The sequence below is a fragment of the Cololabis saira genome, chromosome 17 (genome assembly GCF_033807715.1).
Source record: "Cololabis saira isolate AMF1-May2022 chromosome 17, fColSai1.1, whole genome shotgun sequence".
In the NCBI taxonomy this organism is placed as follows: Eukaryota; Metazoa; Chordata; class Actinopteri; order Beloniformes; family Belonidae; genus Cololabis; species Cololabis saira.
In genome coordinates, this window is record NC_084603.1 from 16,672,720 (window position 1) to 16,690,445 (window position 17,726).

At 40.8% G+C, this 17,726-nt stretch overlaps 1 protein-coding gene across 1 annotated transcript in view; it reads left to right on the top strand.

Moving 5' to 3' along the window:
- The first annotated feature begins 12,427 nt into the window (after positions 1-12,427).
- Positions 12,428-17,726, top strand: part of valopa (vertebrate ancient long opsin a) — a 45,550-nt gene continuing 40,251 nt past the window's right edge. The window contains exon 1 of the mRNA XM_061745406.1: positions 12,428-13,139. Within this exon, the coding sequence (XP_061601390.1) occupies positions 12,773-13,139 (367 nt within the window). The 5' untranslated portion in view covers positions 12,428-12,772. The remainder of the gene's footprint in view (positions 13,140-17,726) is intronic.

Genomic DNA, 17,726 nt, shown 5'->3' on the forward strand with positions numbered 1-17,726 from the left:
ACGCGGGAGCGTGAACGTACGGTGCGCGTCGCCACGTAACATCATGCAGCCACTTCTCGGCGAACGCACATTTTCTGTTTCTATCCACGGGTAGTGGTTCAGTTTGGCGTCTCTTTGTAGTTGGTGGTGGTGGAATGCCAGAATAATTACTTAATGGCGCTTGCTTCTTGGACATTTTGACGAGACGTGTCGGGGTTTGTTCAGTAAAGCTGATGCTTACCTCTCTCCCTGCGCAACCCACCGCCGCAACGAGCATGGAGAGGGAGTAAGGACGCGCTGTGATTGGCCAGTACCAACTTTGAGTGGGAGTTCTGGGGAAAAGCTCTCCCAATAGATTTTTTAATATTAGTATTCTGGTCTGGCCACAACCAATAATATGAGCCCCAGCTGTTGGTACGCAAAAGCGCTTCGCAGCACAAGATTGACAGCGCACTGTGGATTTTGACGGCGCATGCGCTCTGGCGGCCCACTTATGTGCAGCCCTGGTAATAGGTGAATGTTGCTAAGGGTAATAGGTGTAACAGGTGAATGTTGCTAGGTGTAATAGGAGTAACAGGTGAGATCCTCAAGTTGTTGTTGCAAAACCTAACAAGAAAGCACTGAGTTGCCTAATTAGACATGACACAGGCAGATTCAGTTAAGTCAGATCAATTCTTGTCAAAAGGAATATTGTGTTCTTTCTTATCCCTTAAGCCCAATTTTAAGCTGCTTGTACTACATTTTAATATTTATGACAGTGCGAGCAGAATGTGACAGCTCAGAGATGCTTGGTTTAAAAGCGAGATGGAGAGAGAAAGATCTCAGACTCTGGATCATGAGGACTTGGCTTACTTAGAATAAATGGTTTGGGGGAAAAAGAGAGAGAGAGAGATCCCCTACCAAAGGTGGATCTTTTTAATAAAAAAACTGCTAAAGCTTGAACCCCAGACGGAGAAAGAACTCACTTTTATTGAACAGCTGACAACCAGGACTTCAGACGTGGTGAGAAACTCCTTAGGCAGATGCAGGAATTAGACCGAAGTCATGATCAGACACAGATGTTTACTCGCTCTGATAATCCAAGCCACATTAATCAGTCAGCAAATCAATCAATCCCATTTTTGAACTCTAAAGGTTCAAAAGAGTGATTAGGAATATTTACACTAAACACCTAGAGCTGAATATCAACACCACCGACTACCCATAATTCCTTGGGGAGATGATAATCAGCATCTGATACAGGAAAATTTATTGCGCAACAAAAAGGAAAGTTATATGACCTTATAGGGTCAGATATTACTGCACTGAACTATGGGAGTCTATGGCATAAATACTGTAGATTCCATTGAGTCACTGAACTAGACTGACTTAGACTGAATTGACTTAAAGGGGACCTATTCTGAAAACCAGGTTTTTTCTTGCTTTAACATATATAAAGTGGTCTCCCCTCAGCCTGCCAACTCAGAGAAGGAGGAAAGCAACCAAATTCTGCAGTGTCTGTACAGCCGCCCGGATGAGCCATCCAGTGTCATGTGGCTTCTATCCATGACTGTTTCCTACAGCGCTTTCAACCGTCTTTCAACGCGAGCGACAGGAAGAAAATAGAAGCAGGGCGTCCGATAAATGTTCAGCTCAAAACGGCGCGCCGCGTGGCGCTGTGTCGCTGCGGCCAGTTAGGACAGTCCAATAGAAAATAAAGCAATGGAATTGATTTTGTCGCTGACGCTTGCATCGCATGCAGCCGGCCGGAGCTTCCGCCATTTTTTCGTAGCGGTGTATCGTGTCATTCAGGCAGCCAATCAGCACAGAGCCTCATTATCATAGCCCCGCCCACTCAGAATCCTGCATAGATAATGAGGTTGTCAGTGGTTGACATTTCCCCCAGTTTGTGTTTCTGTTTTGCCCCGCCTGTCTTCCATCTGCCCTGATTGTTCACACCTGTGTCTCGTTACCCCCTTGTGTATATCTGTTCTTGTCTTTCCCTTGATCCTTGTGGTTCCGTACTGTTTCATTCCTCCATGTGCCCTGCCAAGTTTTTGCTCAAGTTTTTTGGATCCCTGTTTTGTGTTACTTTTGATCCTCCCAAGCAGCGCTTTTGGTTTTTGGTTTTTGTAAAATAAACCCCTTTTTGCTGAACTCCTGCCTCTCGCTCTCCTGCATCTGGGTCCTCATCCAACCACTCCGTGACAGAGGTTAGAGAATGGGATGATAAAGACATGGTTTAGAGGCTGAATTTCTAATTTATTTAGCAAAAACAATCAAAAGCTTGTTTTTAAGACATTCAAGGCCTGTTTAAAATAGGTATTAGATGCCATAATAGGTCCCCTTTAATTAAATGTTTTCTTTGCTGTCTGTATAAAGCTGCGTCTCTAGAACACCAAGGTCCAATTTAAAAACCTTTAAGGACTGGTTTGAGGGTTCATACGCAGCTTCAACTTCATCTCTGGGGATTTTAACATTGACCTGCTCCAAACAACCACAAACCAACAAAAGAGTTCATCGATACGATGCACAGTCTGAGCCCGTATCCTAAAATGACTAGGCAGAGTAGAATTACTTCTCTCAGTGCCACGTTAATAGATAACGTATTTACAAACCTGATAGAAAACAGAACTATAAGTGCTGCTACAAGAAAGAGAAACAGGATATTGGACAACAATTTAAGAGAGTGAAGACAGAGGAGATAATTCATGCATTTAAAGAAGAGCTAAACAGAAGTGGGAGTGAGTATTTAAAGAAGATAACAGTGATAAAGCAATGAAAGGTTTATGTATACCTTCAAATTATTGTATGATAGGACCTGTCCAATAAAGAAATAAACATTCAGACAGGAATGTTTGGATGTCAGAGGGATTGCAAAAACTCATAAATATAATCTCTCATGAATATAATAAATATGACTATTTAACAGATATCAAAACAGGAATACTCTAGCAAATTATTAGACCGGAATAAAACATTAAAGGTATTTGGAACATGTTGAACAATGTCATTAGGAAATGTTCTAGACGGACGAATTATCCACAATATTTAACCATGAAATCATTAATTGAATTGTCTTTTATTGTCATTATAACTAAATGTTACTGCTTCTCCTGTGCTCAGTGCAAAACAATGAAAGTAAAAACAACAAGTAAGTGAAAAGTGCAGATATGCAAAATAATAATATAAGAATAAAAAAGTATAAAGTCTTTATAAATCATAACTGTACATCTTGTATTTATTCAGGTTGTTGATGGCTTTAGAAAATAAACTTTTTCTTAGTTTGTCCTTGCTTTTAAGTTGGTTTATTATTATGATTAATGATATGAATGAGGTGGTGAAGAATGTTAACAGGTATTTTATAGTTTATAGTTTTATATTTAATAGTTCTATAGGTATTTTGTAAGTGTTGGACCATCGCTGGCAGAACATTTGTGATCCTGGATCAGCTGATGGATGGAACGAGACTTTAATAAGTAGAAATCCAAACTCAATGTTCCTCTCAGCTGTGGAGGAGAGAGAAATCATAGATAATGTAAATAAATGTAAAAACAGGGTCTCAGCTGACTGTGATGGCGTAGATATGACAATAGTCAAAAAAGTTTGGATTGATTGGTCAACCATTGACATACACCTGTGATCTGTGATATATATATATATATATATATATATATATATATATATATATATATATATATATATATATATATATATACAAAATGTAAGGAAAATTATTTATTTACAGATTGGACAAATTTATTGATAAACACAAACGGCCTTCTGAAAACCAACATGGTTTCAGATCTCAGAGATCCACACCGTTGGCAGTCCTGGACTTAAAGGTATAGTCTGTGATCGTATTCAAAAACATTTATTGTTTTACTGGGTGAAATGGTCCTTCCATCCTGAGAGCAGCCAGTGAATAATGTGTTCAGAAAAAGGAAAGAAAAAAATACGACCTCTCTGACAGCTTTAATCCTGTAAAAACTGTAACCAATCTATTTTTTACACACCGAATGAAACGGATTGGTCCAGGACCAGAGGATTGGCAGGGGGGAAAGAACCAATCAGATGCCTTCATTTTAAGTCCCGCCCACACACCCCTCCGTCCCATGCGCACTCTCGTCTTGTCTCTCTGCTTCCAGCCCCCGTGTCCACTTCCCACGGGTCCTCCTCGGCTCAGACTGTCCCAGTGTGACCGTAGGGTACGGCGTAGGGTACGCGGTGACGCGCACCATTCTGCGTTGGTGTAACGCGGAACCATGAATCAGCCTTCAGTGTGTGCTCTGTGTGCTGTTCTGAACTTCTCTGTTTCTCATTTTGCTGGGACGCCGGGTCCCTCCGCCGAGACACAACTTTTGCGGTATGCGTTCATTGTTGTGTCTAAAAATGATGCGCAGTGCCCACCCAATCAGAAACGGTACAGATATTCTGTGATATTTTTTATAAAAAAGTTAAATTATAAAAAAAATGAAGTATCCCCATAACTTTGATTGGGTGGGCAGGATGCACGTTTGGGTGGGCACAGCCCACCCCTGCCCCCCCCCTAAAACCGGCCTTGCGTACAGGTGAATGAGACATGCAGTAGTTTTGTTGAAAATGTGCTGTCCAAAATGTCCTGGAAAACCTGCAAATGCACGTTCCCCAAAGTTTGTGGGGGCGTGGCTTTGGATGGAGCGCTGATGGGAAGGGGAGTAGGGGGCGGGGCTTAGAGGAGGTGCCACTTTCAAATCTTGCTAGCTCTCCAAAATCAAGGACTATACCTTTTAATAGAAGAAATCACCAGCTTCATAGACAAAAAGTAAACTGCAGTTGAGCTGTTCATTGATCTTAAAGGTATTGTGACATGAAAAACACATTTTTCTTGATTTTTTGTGTTTTGTTGGGTGTCTTGACATCAATTACACCCAAAAAACAACGAACTTTTAACATTGAGTGTATTGTGTGCTTTCTGGGATTTTCCGCATAACTGTGCAAAAACGGCGCACCTGGTTTGGTGGCGGGCCGTGACGTCAGGGCCCGCTAAATCACCGCCCCCTCCACCCAGCTCCCTGCCTCCTCTCCTCTCCAGCGCACCATAAAGGCTGATTTATGGTTCCGCGTTACACCGACGCAGAGCCTACGGCGTAGGGTTACGCGCCGACGCGCACCGTACGCTGAACCCTACGGCGTAAGCTCTGCGTCGATTTAACGCGGAACCATAAATCAGGCTTAACACGGAGCGGTTTAGAGCCTCTTCTGTTCTAATCACCGGAGGAGAACTGCTAAGAAGACCCGCGGCCACTGACTGGACTTAAGATAAGGAGACACTGCTGCTTGCATGCCTTTATTTTTATGATTGTTTGCTGTGGACTGTCTGCTTCGCCGTGCTGCTTTTCCGTGCATGCTTCGCCTGTCGCTCCCCCGACGGCGCTGTGAGCGTATTGCTGGCGGGGAGCTGCGGTCCCGGTCCTCTGGTCCCGGTTGGACTTCATCACCGGGCTGTAGTCGCCCTGTCTGGGCTGTGTGTCGGTGTTTGTGGTTCGGTGTGCGCGCGTGTGTGTGGAGCATGGTGCGGAGACGCCGGCAGAAGTGTGTAGCGGTTGGTTGGAGGAGGTTTGGAGGAGGAGCGGAGCAATGATTGACAGGAAAGGGGAAAAAGGAAGCGTTTTTCACGGGGCAAAAAAACACTGTAATAAAAAGCCAGAAAAAGAGTACTAGAGTGAAGTTTTTCTTGTTACACTCTTTTAGACACATTTGAGGGATGTTGGCCAAGACTTTTAATAGTGTTAAAAGCATGTTAAAAATGATGTCACAATACCTTTAAAAAAAAACAACCTATTGACACAATAAATCATGACATATTCATCAAAAAACTGGAGCCTTATGGTATCAGGGGATTGGTTTTTACACTGGATGAAAAGTTATTTAAGCAGATCTGGTACAATTTCAGATTTCAAGCTGATGTATAAAGCCAGAAACAAGCGACTACCAGGGGTGGCGGGGGTGCTGCCGTTGGGGGAGAGGTCTTGGGGGCCGGTGGGGAGAGGTGGGTGGGGCCTGGGCCGGCCCGCGAGTGCTAGTCAGGGGTCGGGGTGCTTCTGTTGGTGTGGTGTCTTGTGTCGGCCAATCGGCTCTCAGGGTCCACTGTATATGTGGGTCTGAATGTATCAGTGTGTAGATCAGAGGTGTCAAGTAACAAAGTACAAATACTTTGTTACCTTACTTAAGTAGAAATGTTGGTTATCTATACTTCACTGGAGTAATTATTTTTCAGACAACTTTTTACTTTTACTCCTTACATTTTCACGCAATTATCTGTACTTTTTACTCCTTACATTTTAAAAACAGCCTCATTACTCTATTTCATTTCAGTCTTTAAAACAAACTATCCAGTTAAATTGCTCCGTCCGGATAGAGTGAATTTGGTTGTGGTTGTTTCAGATGTTCTTGTCCAGTTTTGTTCTTACATCCGTTCCCTCAGATTCCTGCAACTAAACTTGGATGTACATTCCAATAAAGGTTAGGATAAATGATAACATGCCTCTGAAGTTTGACTTTTTGCACCTGTTGGACCACACCCAGTGATCATGTGGACTGTTATAAAGGTTTATGAACATTTTGTGAATGTATACCGTATTCAAATGTTGAAACCCTGGACTGTGCCATGAACTACAATCCCAGCATGCCTTGCGGGATGGGGCGGCGCCTGAGAGCGACGCGCACCCAATCCCGAGCGAGGCACTGATGACGTCATCGCAGCGCGCGGAGATACAAAACTCCGTGCTGCACCGAGATTTTTCTCTCTTCGCTTCTCTTCAGCCAACGATCCTGGACGCGCGTTGCTGTCCAGCAGCTTTTAAGAGCTGTGGGGGGGGGGGGGGGGTGTTTCAAGGAGCCCTCGAGGCCCGCACTGACCGGGCGCAAGGTCCCCGAGCCCTGTCTTTCATCCAGGACGACCGCTCCGGGAGACAAAACCCGCCCGGAGCTCCAGCCTTTGGACCGCGAGGCCCTCGCGCAGCCCGGCGACACAACACGGGATGAGTCGACGTTCTGAAGGGAGGAACCGGCCCCCGTGCGCAGCGAGGCGGTGTGCTGAGGACGCGGTCAGGACCAGAGAGCCGGTGTGAGGTTTCTCCAGCCACTGTTCACTTTTTCTGTGGAGTTAGGAAAGGAGAGAGACCGAGCGGCCGCAGAAACTGAGGATCCCCGTCAGGAAACCCCTTGCAGGACCGAGCCGCAGGACGGAGCCTGCAGCCTCAGGTCCGGACTCCCGAGGATGCGTGAGCTGCGGTCTGGGCGATCAGTCACTGGTGTAGACCTGAATTTATGTTTAATGAAATTACTGTGTGCATATTACGGTTATTTGTTCATTTGGTGGCGCCGTTTCGCCAGTAGTCACGTTTAAAACACCGGGAGTAACACCCGGAGACCCGAGGAGGCGTGAGGTTTTGAGACCTGGGTGTATGAGTTTAACTGGGAGTGTTACAGAGCTAAATCTGTGTTCAGAGCTGAGATTACATCAGCATCATTATCAGGACTGTTGTCATTAATTTGTAGTCACTACTTTCTGCTAGTCATTCATGTTTTAAAGCGCCGTTTCGCCAGTTGATCACGGTTTAAATACAGGGATCACCATCCGTTCTAATTGCACGTGGCATGGTTACAGTTCCGCCATCTTTAAAAGACACAGCCATCTTTATGCAGCCACAATATTTTAAACCGTACATGTTCGTGATATCATTTTTATTATTGCTTTGATTTCTTTTTTTTTCATTCCATGCATTTAACTTTCATGTCATATTTTTCTATTGATGTTTTTCTAGTTAATTAATTGTTTTATAATACTTAAGTTCTGCCATCAGGTTTATTGGGGGTGTTGCGTTTATCATCTTTTGACACCTGTATGTAAATAAATCCTGATTGATTTTTAATGAGTGGTTGTTGTTATTTCATGCAAGATTTGGTCACAAATTGATTTGTTTAAGCAGAGCCTAGTGTTCGGATATCACGCCTTCATTGTTATTCTGTAAGATATAGTAAGATTTGCTGTTCTGCAGGATAATTCAAATCATATTGAGACTGATTTTCTGCTGTTTAGTTATCAAATTTCCCCCGGAGTAAGGCATCGGGGGTGGTGCCCCGACGAGAATTATTATCATTTTGATAATTCAAATTGATAAATAGTCCACTTTATTAATTATTAATAATTCTTTAATAGAATTATCATTAGCCTTCGATAACTGGACAGCCAAGCTACCCGAGTTGCACAACACACCATTACAATACTTATAGGCAACTAGTCATCATATCTCCTGCTCTCTGAAACACATGTTAATGCTCAATAGTACACATATATGCTTCTTTAATATATTTGCATTATACTAAGATGCATTCATTTTCAATGGCTTTTGTCCTTAATGGCTTTTTTCCCCCTTACATTACTTTTACTTTTATACTTTAAGTAGTTTTGAAACCAGTACTTTTATACTTTTACTTGAGTTGATACTTCAACTTCTACAGGAGTATTTTTAAACTCTAGTATCTATACTTCTACCTGAGTAATGAATGTGAATACTTTTGACACCTCTGGTGTAGATGGATGTCAATGTCTATCTGAATGTCAATTTACTGAACATCGCTAACATTTTGCATTCAGATAATATTAGATTACTTTCTGCATGATTTTATATGTATATATGTTGGTTTGTTTTCATAAATTCATAAGACTCAGAAAACCGGATGGATATGAGTGTAATTATGGAATATTGGAGAGGGGGGAAGATTGAATACGTTTGACTTCTTCCTCCCCCTTTTCAGGCATGTTAAACAGCATTCATGTGTATTGTTAAGTGTGTGCATGTATATAGGTATATATATAGATAGGTGTGTGCACATTGGGTATAAATGTATTTATTTTGTGTTCATTCAGTTAAAATAGATTCATTTATTTACAAGGGATTCAATAAGTTCAAAATGTGTGTGTGTGTATGCATGTGTGTGTATGTATAAGTAGAATAGAATACTTTATTGTCAATGTACCTGGGTACAGTAAGATTGAAAGCAGCATCACCTCTTCAGTGCAAGACAAATAAGAAACAATAGTGCAAGCAATAAGAAATATAAGAATATAAGAAATATAAATAATATAAAAACATAAAAAAGGTTAAGGTGCATTTGAATAGTGAAGACCTGAGATCGTATTTACAGATAATAGCGTATAGTTACACATGTGGTGGAATATTGCACAGATAGTCCGGGTAAAAAGTATTGCACGTATATCTATTTGCATACTGACACATAGATTCATACTAGTGTTTACGCTCTATACAATGGTTTTGACATGTCTGGAATTAACCAATAAATTGAATGAATGAATGAATGAATGAATGAAAGAAAGGAAGTGCCTTGTGATGACGTTCGTTGTGTATTGGCACCGTACCACTGAATTTAAATCAAATCAGTTCCATCTGAACTGAGTTGAATCTAATGAATTCAGTGAAACTATATTTATTGAATTGAACTGATCATAAGTGCTGACTGCATGTATGGGGGAGAACATCCATGCTCAACACGGAAAGGCCTTCAATCTGTATGTACCACTTGACATTTGACTGGTGGACTAAAAAAACATGGATGAAGCATTAGGTCACATGACCCATCGGTTTCCCGATTTCCTTCTTCCGGGGTGCAGCCATGTTGCTCAGGAAGCTGACGAGAACACGCCCACCGTGTGTCAATCAATCAGAGTGAGTGTTGCGTTTAGTGAACGTTGGTTTCGTAACAATGGCTGGTTGCTTCAGTCATATTGGAAATAAATGTAATGCTTTATATAAATGCTCCTGGCCTGGTACAAAACAATTCACCGCCCTCAGAGTTGTCATGGACGTAAACTCCAACAATCTACCCAAAATGGTATTTCCAACCAGGCTGTAAATCTGTTTTACTTGTGCTCTAAAGTTGGATATTTTAACATGGGAGTCGATGGAGATCGACTCACTTTTGGATCAAACCTCCATCAGCCAATCGAGAAACTGCAACAAATCTTTCGCATGAGCCCCAACCCGAAAGTTAGATGGTTGGTTTTTGTCTTACATCAGGGTTGAAGCATGAACTTTCCAGTGATATGATGCCCCCATGTGGTCAGAAGTAGTATTGCTACATAGAATGCCTTTAAGTGTACATTTTTGCTTTAGTTTGATAACAAATACATTCAAATAGATAACTCTTTGCAGTAATTAGTCAGTGGGTTCATTTACTATTTCCTGCAGCATTGAGAAACAGTAGCTGTGTGGACTGGACATTTATAATATATATACATAATATAAATGACATAATGGATGATTGTTGGCAAGTTGAATGCAGAGCTTTCCTTAAAGGAAAAAAAAAAGAAAAAGATGCAAGATCTGTGGGGTTTTTAAATTGCTCCGGGGGATGATTAATGTCCCTTTAATGGAGCTGATGCTCTGATAGCAGTGAGGAGCCGGCAAGCCAAACAAACCCTGTCCTCATCAGCCTTTCACGTGTTTGTTGGATTTGTTGACTCTGCTGTCCTTCTGTCTCACCCACAGGGTCTCACCCATCTGCCACCATCTCCATCTCCACCGCCTCCCCCTTTAACAGCTCTCGGATCAAAGTTTGTAATGTTGAGGAACTTTGACGTGCAATGGCACATTTATTCCACATTTACTCAGTACTTGAGTTGAGGGGGGATGAGGGGGGATGGCATCCCCCCCTGAAATAAAAACGGTCCAAATCATCCCCCTGTAAAACTGCCATCCCCCCTTTCCATCCCTTATGTCATTTCATCAATGAATGTGGTTTTACTGCTATTTCAACATTTAGAGTCATCACCAGAAAAATAACACTAGAAAAATAACTTATTTGACAATTTTCACCTGTTTCAAGTAAATTTTCACTTGAAATAAGTAGAAAATCTGCCAGTGGAACAAGATTTATCTTCTCATTACAAGCAATACAATCTTGTTCCACATGCAGTTTTTTCTACTTATTTTAAGTGAACATCTACTTGAAACAGGTGAAAATTGTTGTTTTTTCCAGTGATGAGTCTTGTTTTAAGTGTTGAGATTTTCTTTACTAAAATGAGACATTTTAACTAGAAATAAGACAAATATTCTTGTTAAGATTGTGAGTTTTTTCAGTGATCCATTTTACTTATCCTGTGAAGGACAGAGTCATATTGATAAGTTCATAAAACTGTTTTTTATTGTTGTGTTTTGATGTAAGCCCAGTGGATATTTAAAGCTTACATTGTGTGGGTTACGCAGTGGATTCTGTTAGAGAGACTGATTGTTGAGTTGTAGCCTACTTTAATGTCCACTAGGGAAATTAGTTTTAGGAATCAAATACATGCATAACGTATAAAAACACATACTGTACAGACAGCAACAGATATCAGATTCAATACCACAATGAAATTAGTGAGAAACCAAGCAGCAATGAACGACATTGTACATTCCCTAGGCAAAAAATAGCATCTTGCCAAAAAGTGATTGCCTGCAAATCTGATTTCTCCCGTGAAAATGGGTCTTTTTACCTGCCAAAAATTGATTGAAGCCCAAATACAGTTAATGAAAGGTTGTTTCTACCTAAATATGATTTGATCTCATTCTTGAGCTTCATAATATAAACACTAGAGCTCACAGGATTGCTTTTAACTCTTTTAAAGGACCATTACAACACAAAAAAAGGCATTTTCACCTGCATGCCAAAAATTGATTGAAGGCCAAATACAGTTGATGAAAAGTTGTTTCTGCCTAAATATGACTTGATCTCATTCTTGAGCTTCATAATCTGAAAATCTGACGTTTTAGTGCTATCGCTCAACGGGCTGCTGTGCGCGCTCCCGCGGCCAGAAATCAGAAGAAATCATATTCTGGCAGCCAGGCAATCACTTTTTGGCACGACACAGGAACCTCATTTCATTATTTGATACAGTTTGAAAAAAGCAAGAACAAGGAATAAAAACAAGCTTTTTCCTCATTTAGCAGCATAGTAGTAAAGATATTAAAGTAGTAAAGATAAAAACGAGGACTGACTACTATTGGATCAGATCAAATCTGCTCCCGTCCCCTACTGTACCTGTCCCGGTGGGAACACTGCCCTCTAAAGGGAGGACACACATGATACAAGCAAGGAAAAAGAGGCGAGAGTCCCTTGGCAGCTGATTAAGACACACACTAATTGATGTTAAATAGTATTCCCCCTTGTGTAAGTATCCCCAGCCAGCGCGGTACGCGGCGTTCCGGAGCGAGAGTCCTGCCCTCTACCGGGAGAAGTCCCGGTGTTCTGCAGCCACTCCGCCCTTGATCTTTCACTGGAAAAAGCAGCAGTGCACGCATGAATAAGAAGAAAAAAAGGTCCTTTTCGCCTCTCCCCAGGGCAGCCGTGATGATGCAGGATCCGCCTATATAAGACCATCCAAAGATGCCACCCATCAGTCGCGTCTTCATTTGCGCTTTGGAATAGAGTGCGGGCGCGCAACTTCTTCCATCGCCTCTTCCACGTTTCCCGACATCAGCTGTTTGCTGTCTTTCTTTCCAAACACGTTTTTTTGCGGAGGTCTGATGCTGTTCCTGTAGATTTTCGGCATGCACCTCATCCATCCATCCATCCATCGCAGATTTCAACACATGAACTTTGAGAGCAGCGTGCGCCGCGGAGCGCACGATGCGCTCTGACGCGCGTCCAGGAGCGACTCTCCTCTACACCAAGTTGCGAGAGCGGAGAAACAGGGAAAAAGCTGGAATCCTTCTCATTTGAGCTCGTTTAAAAAGCAGGTTCCAGGTTTTTCCCAGCTGGGAATGGGAGGATGGACAGCATGAGTCTGTCAGTGAACGCGGTGTCCTTCACCGCGGCGGCCGACGACGTCTCCACCACCGACGACCCGTTCACCGGCCCCATCAAGAACATCGCGCCCTGGACCTTTACCGTCCTGGCCGTGCTCATGTTCGTGGTCACCTCGCTCTCCCTCACCGAGAATTTCCTGGTCATGTTCGTCACTTTTAGGTTCAAGCAGCTCCGGCAGCCCCTGAATTATATCATAGTGAATCTGGCCATTGCTGATTTTCTCGTCTCCTTGACCGGTGGACTAATAAGTTTCCTGACCAACGCCAGGGGCTACTTCTTCCTGGGGAAGTGGGCTTGCGTCCTGGAGGGGTTTGCTGTGACTTTTTTCGGTAGGTTTTGACACTTGTATCATCTCTTATTCCTCCAACTCCCACCGATCTAACAATAGAGCAAAAAAAAAAGTCTTCTTGTTTTATGAAAGTTTATTGTTACAAACCTGGCTCACAGTTTGCAACATAAAAGAGTCTCCACAAACAATTTAAGGTACAAAATATGATGTATAACTAAACATACTCCAAATTAAGAAAGTAGTAGTTTTCAATTGCAGTTTCGCTCACACTGCAAAAACTCAAAATCTTACCAGGAATATTTGTCTTATTTCTAGTTAAAATGTCTCATTTTTAGTCTCATTACACTTAAAACAAGAGTCATCGATAACTTATTTGACCATTTTCACCTGTTTCAAGTAAATTTTCAATTGAAATAAGTAGAAAATCTGCCAGTGGGACAAGATTTATCTTCTCATTACAAGCTAAAAAAAACGTTCTACTTATTTTAAGTGAAAATCTACTTGAAACAGGTGAAAATTGTTGTTTTTTGAGTCTTGTCTTAAATGTAATGAGATTTTTTTGACTAAAAATTAGACATTTTAACTAGAAATAAGACAAATATTGTTAAGATTTTGAGTTTTTGCAGTGTAATAACTTGTGAAATCAATCATGTTGTTCTGATTTGCATTTGTAGTTATTTTATATGTATTAAATAATAGAATAATCAATTCAAATAGACAGAGTAATTCCATAAATGTATTTAAAAAACAAACATTTACATTTCCCTTGAAGCCAAGGTGTGGCGGCTGCCGTACCTTCATACCCAATTGACGCCCCTGTAATGTTGTATTTTTCTGATTCTTTATCAGTTTTACAAATAAAACCACAAAATGTGCAGAACAAAAGTGTCTGCATGCTAAATTAGAGGGTTAGTGTGACCTTTAAGAACAGATTTCAGTGTTTTTAAGGAGACTGTCCCATGCAGATGTTTGACTGGATTCTGGTCAGTTTAGGTTAAAGAGATCAAGACTCCTGCATGATCTGTTTAAATCTTAAAGAGACCTGGAAAATAAATATGGATGTCTTTAAAATGTTAATTAAAAACAAACTAAGGGTGCTTAAAACTTTTGCACAGCACATAACTGCACTGCAGGTGTTGGATGATGACTTTTAACATCTGTTCAGGAGGAGGACGTGAATAGATGAGGAAATCATTTCTTTGAGCAGCAAAATCAAAAAGACCTGCATCAGTACTTGCAAAGAGTTGAAACGTTACTGAACTATTATTTTATAAACATTAGGTACAATAAGGTATATAAAAAGGAGTGATTAGTAGGAATGGGTGATATTTTACCGTTCACGATATACCTTCAAAAAAATTCCCCACGGTAAGAATTTGTATCTCACGGTAAAAACGAAGGAAGGAAGGAAATAAGCCAGAAAGAAAGAAAGAGAAAAAGAAAGAAAGAAAGAAAGAAAGAAAGAAAGAAATGAGCCTAAGAAAGAAAGAAAGAAAGAAATGAGCCTAAGAAAGAAAGAAAGAAAGAAAGAAAGAAAGAATGAAAGAAAGAAAGAAAGAAAGAAAGAAAGAAATGAGCCTAAGAAAGAAAGAAAGAAAGAAAGAAGGAAAGAAAGAAGGAAAGAAAGAAAGAAAGAAATGAGCGAAAGAAAGAAAGAAAGAAAGAAAGAAAGAAAGAAAGAAAGAAAGAAAGAAAGAAAGAAAGAAAGAAAGAAAGAAAGAAAGAAAGAAAGAAAGAAAGAAAGAAAGAAATGAGCCTGAAAGAAAAAAGGACAACGTACGTGGAAGGAAGGAAGGAAGGAAGGAAGGAAGGAAGGAAGGAAGGAAGGAAGGAAGGAAGGAAGGAAGGAAGGAAGGAAGGAAGGAAGGAAGGAAGGAAGGAAGGAAGGAAGGAAGGAAGGAAGGAAGGAAGGAAGGAAGGAAGGAAGGAAGGAAGGAAGGAAGGAAGGAAGGGCTTGAGTCATTCCAGTTTTGCAGTACAGGTGTAACTCATTTAATTGGTTTTTATTAATTCAATTTAATTGGTGTAGTTTAGTAGTATTTAGTATCTTTTAGAGCAGTGATTTGGGGGCTCCAAAGACTGAATGTGGTGATAGATTTGTAGTTACAAAGATGGAGTTGAATTGGTATTTTTTTATCGCCATTTTTATTGTTATCGGGATAAATGCCAGAAATTATCGTGATACATGTTTTAGTCCATACCGCCCATCCCTAGTGATTAGTGCTTTTCCTTTTCCTCAATTACAATCAGAACTCCATCTCTGATAGGACTGTTTAAAGTTCACATGAATTCCACTTCTTGGGCAAACTAAAACTCAGGGCTTTCTGACATACAGAAGTGTTTGTCAAAAAGATAAAAAGAAAAGTGAGATTCCTCCTGGTATCTGCTTACTTGGGTTTAACACCTGCACCTGCAGAGACCCGTGTGCAGAAGCAGATCACCGGGTCGGTATCAGATCCGCCTGTGAGTCTGTGGAGCTGCAGATGTGAGAGGAAGTGTTGCCGCTCAAGTCTTCTCACATACTGCAACACATGACTTTCCATAAGTAGGTTAGCCGGCGCCGTGACCATCAATTACACCCAGTCATAGGCTCTGTTGTTTTGTTTTTGTTCTTTGTGGGGCAGCATGTAAAGTTTCTGAAAGTGGCATCAGGAGAATCTGTAGGTGTTGCTCAGAAGCCAGGAGAGCGTTATTCAAAGGGTTATACAGAGAGAGAGAGAGAGAGACCCCGGTAGGATGAGTCTTCATGTGACTAAATGAAAAATATCCTCAAATAACTGTCGACGTTTACTCAGATGCTCTGATACAGCGGTCTGCAACCCAACATGTTGAAAGAGCCATATTGGATCAAAAACACAAAAAACTAATATTTCTGGAGCCGCAAAACATTAAAGCAGCACAACGTAACTTTCAGCTTTTGTTGAGTTTGGCGGCCCCTTTGGACAAAAGCGGTAGTGCTTTACCAGTAGTGTGGAAGGGTTCCTACCATCCACCTCCAAGTTACATATTGCCAATGAAGGCGATACAGACCCCTCAGACCATGACAGAGGTGTCATTAAACCTGTTGGAAGTTGATGTACCATCACAATGAATCTGGAAATATTATATTAAGGTGGAAAAGTTACGTAGTGTCGCTTTAAGTCTTGTATAAGTGTTAGAATGAAGGCAACACATGCTGCATGTTTCTATATTAGTGAGAAGTGGGGGAAGATTTTTTTTTTTCATTATGCACTTCGAGAAAAAAGTTGAAATGTCGAGAAAAAAGTCAAAATGTTGAGATTAATGTTGAAGTACAATCTCGAGAAAAAAGTTGAAATGACGAGAAAAAAGTCGAAATGTCGAGATTAAAAGGAAAGGAAAGAAGGAAAAATAGAAGAAAAAAAAGGAAAAAAGAGAAAAAAGGGAAAAAAGGAAAAAAAGGAAGAAAAAAAGAAGAGAAAAAAAGAATAAAAAAAAGGTCAAAATTTTTGAAAAGCTCCAGGTGCTAAAATGTTTAGAAAGTCGAAATTTCCAGAAAAAAGTCGAAATGTCGAGATTAATGTTGAAGTACAATCTCGAGAAAAAAGTTGAAATGTCGAGAAAAAAGTCAAAATGTCAAGAAAAAATTTAAAATTTCGAGAAAAAAGTCGAAATGTCGAGATTAAAAAGGAAAGGAAAAAGGAAGAAAGAGAAAAAAAGGAAAAAAAGAAGAAAAAATGAAAAAAAAAGAGAAAAAAAGGGAAAAAAGAAAAAAGGAAGAAAAAAAAGGAAGAAAAAAAGGTCAAACATTTTTGAAAAAGCTCCAGGAGCCACTAGGGCGGCGCTAAAGAGCCGCATGCGGCTCTAGAGCCGCTGGTTGCTAATCCCTGCTCTAATAAAACAGCTTTATAATGAGGACATACCTGCAGAATTCAAACACAGATAATGCTAAACAAATCCACTGGGAACACTTGTGACACTTGTGATGATGGCGTGTCGTGATGCTCTGAATTATTATCACAGATTAAAAGCACATGAAATCAAATAATTAAGGAATTAAGTGTTCTGGCATTCAGCAACTAAAACCCCCCCATGAAAAAAACAATGTATATATTTATATATAAGTGGTTTTTGGGGGATTTTTTGCTGTTGAGATGCAACAGCGACCGTCTGACAGGCTCCAGTCAGGACCGGGCAGGTCGTGATTATGTATAACAATTAGCCGACTGAAGGGAAGGCTCGCTCGCGTCCTGAAGGGGCTCTGGCTCGATAGCCTCTCTAACTTCTGTCTCCACAGCTGTTTCTGCCAGTGATTACATGTCGTTGCCATCGCGCTCATGGATGTGTACGGGAAGCTCTTCCACTTGAGAAGAACAGAAGCCTTAATTGCTCTTCTGCTCAGGATCTGTTCTCTTCAGCTCCACGTTTTCTTCCTCCGCATGTATCTGTGCTTACAGATCAATATCATAGTTTTTTATGGTTTTTTTTTGTTGTCCCCCAGAAAAACACACATCTTACCAAGCTAAAAAAAAACAAAAATGAGCCATATTGGATCAAAAACACAAAAAAACTAATATATCTGGAGCCACAAAACATTAAGTCTTGTATAAGCCTTAGAATGAAGACAACACATGCTGCATGGATCTATATTAGTTATAACTGGGGGAAA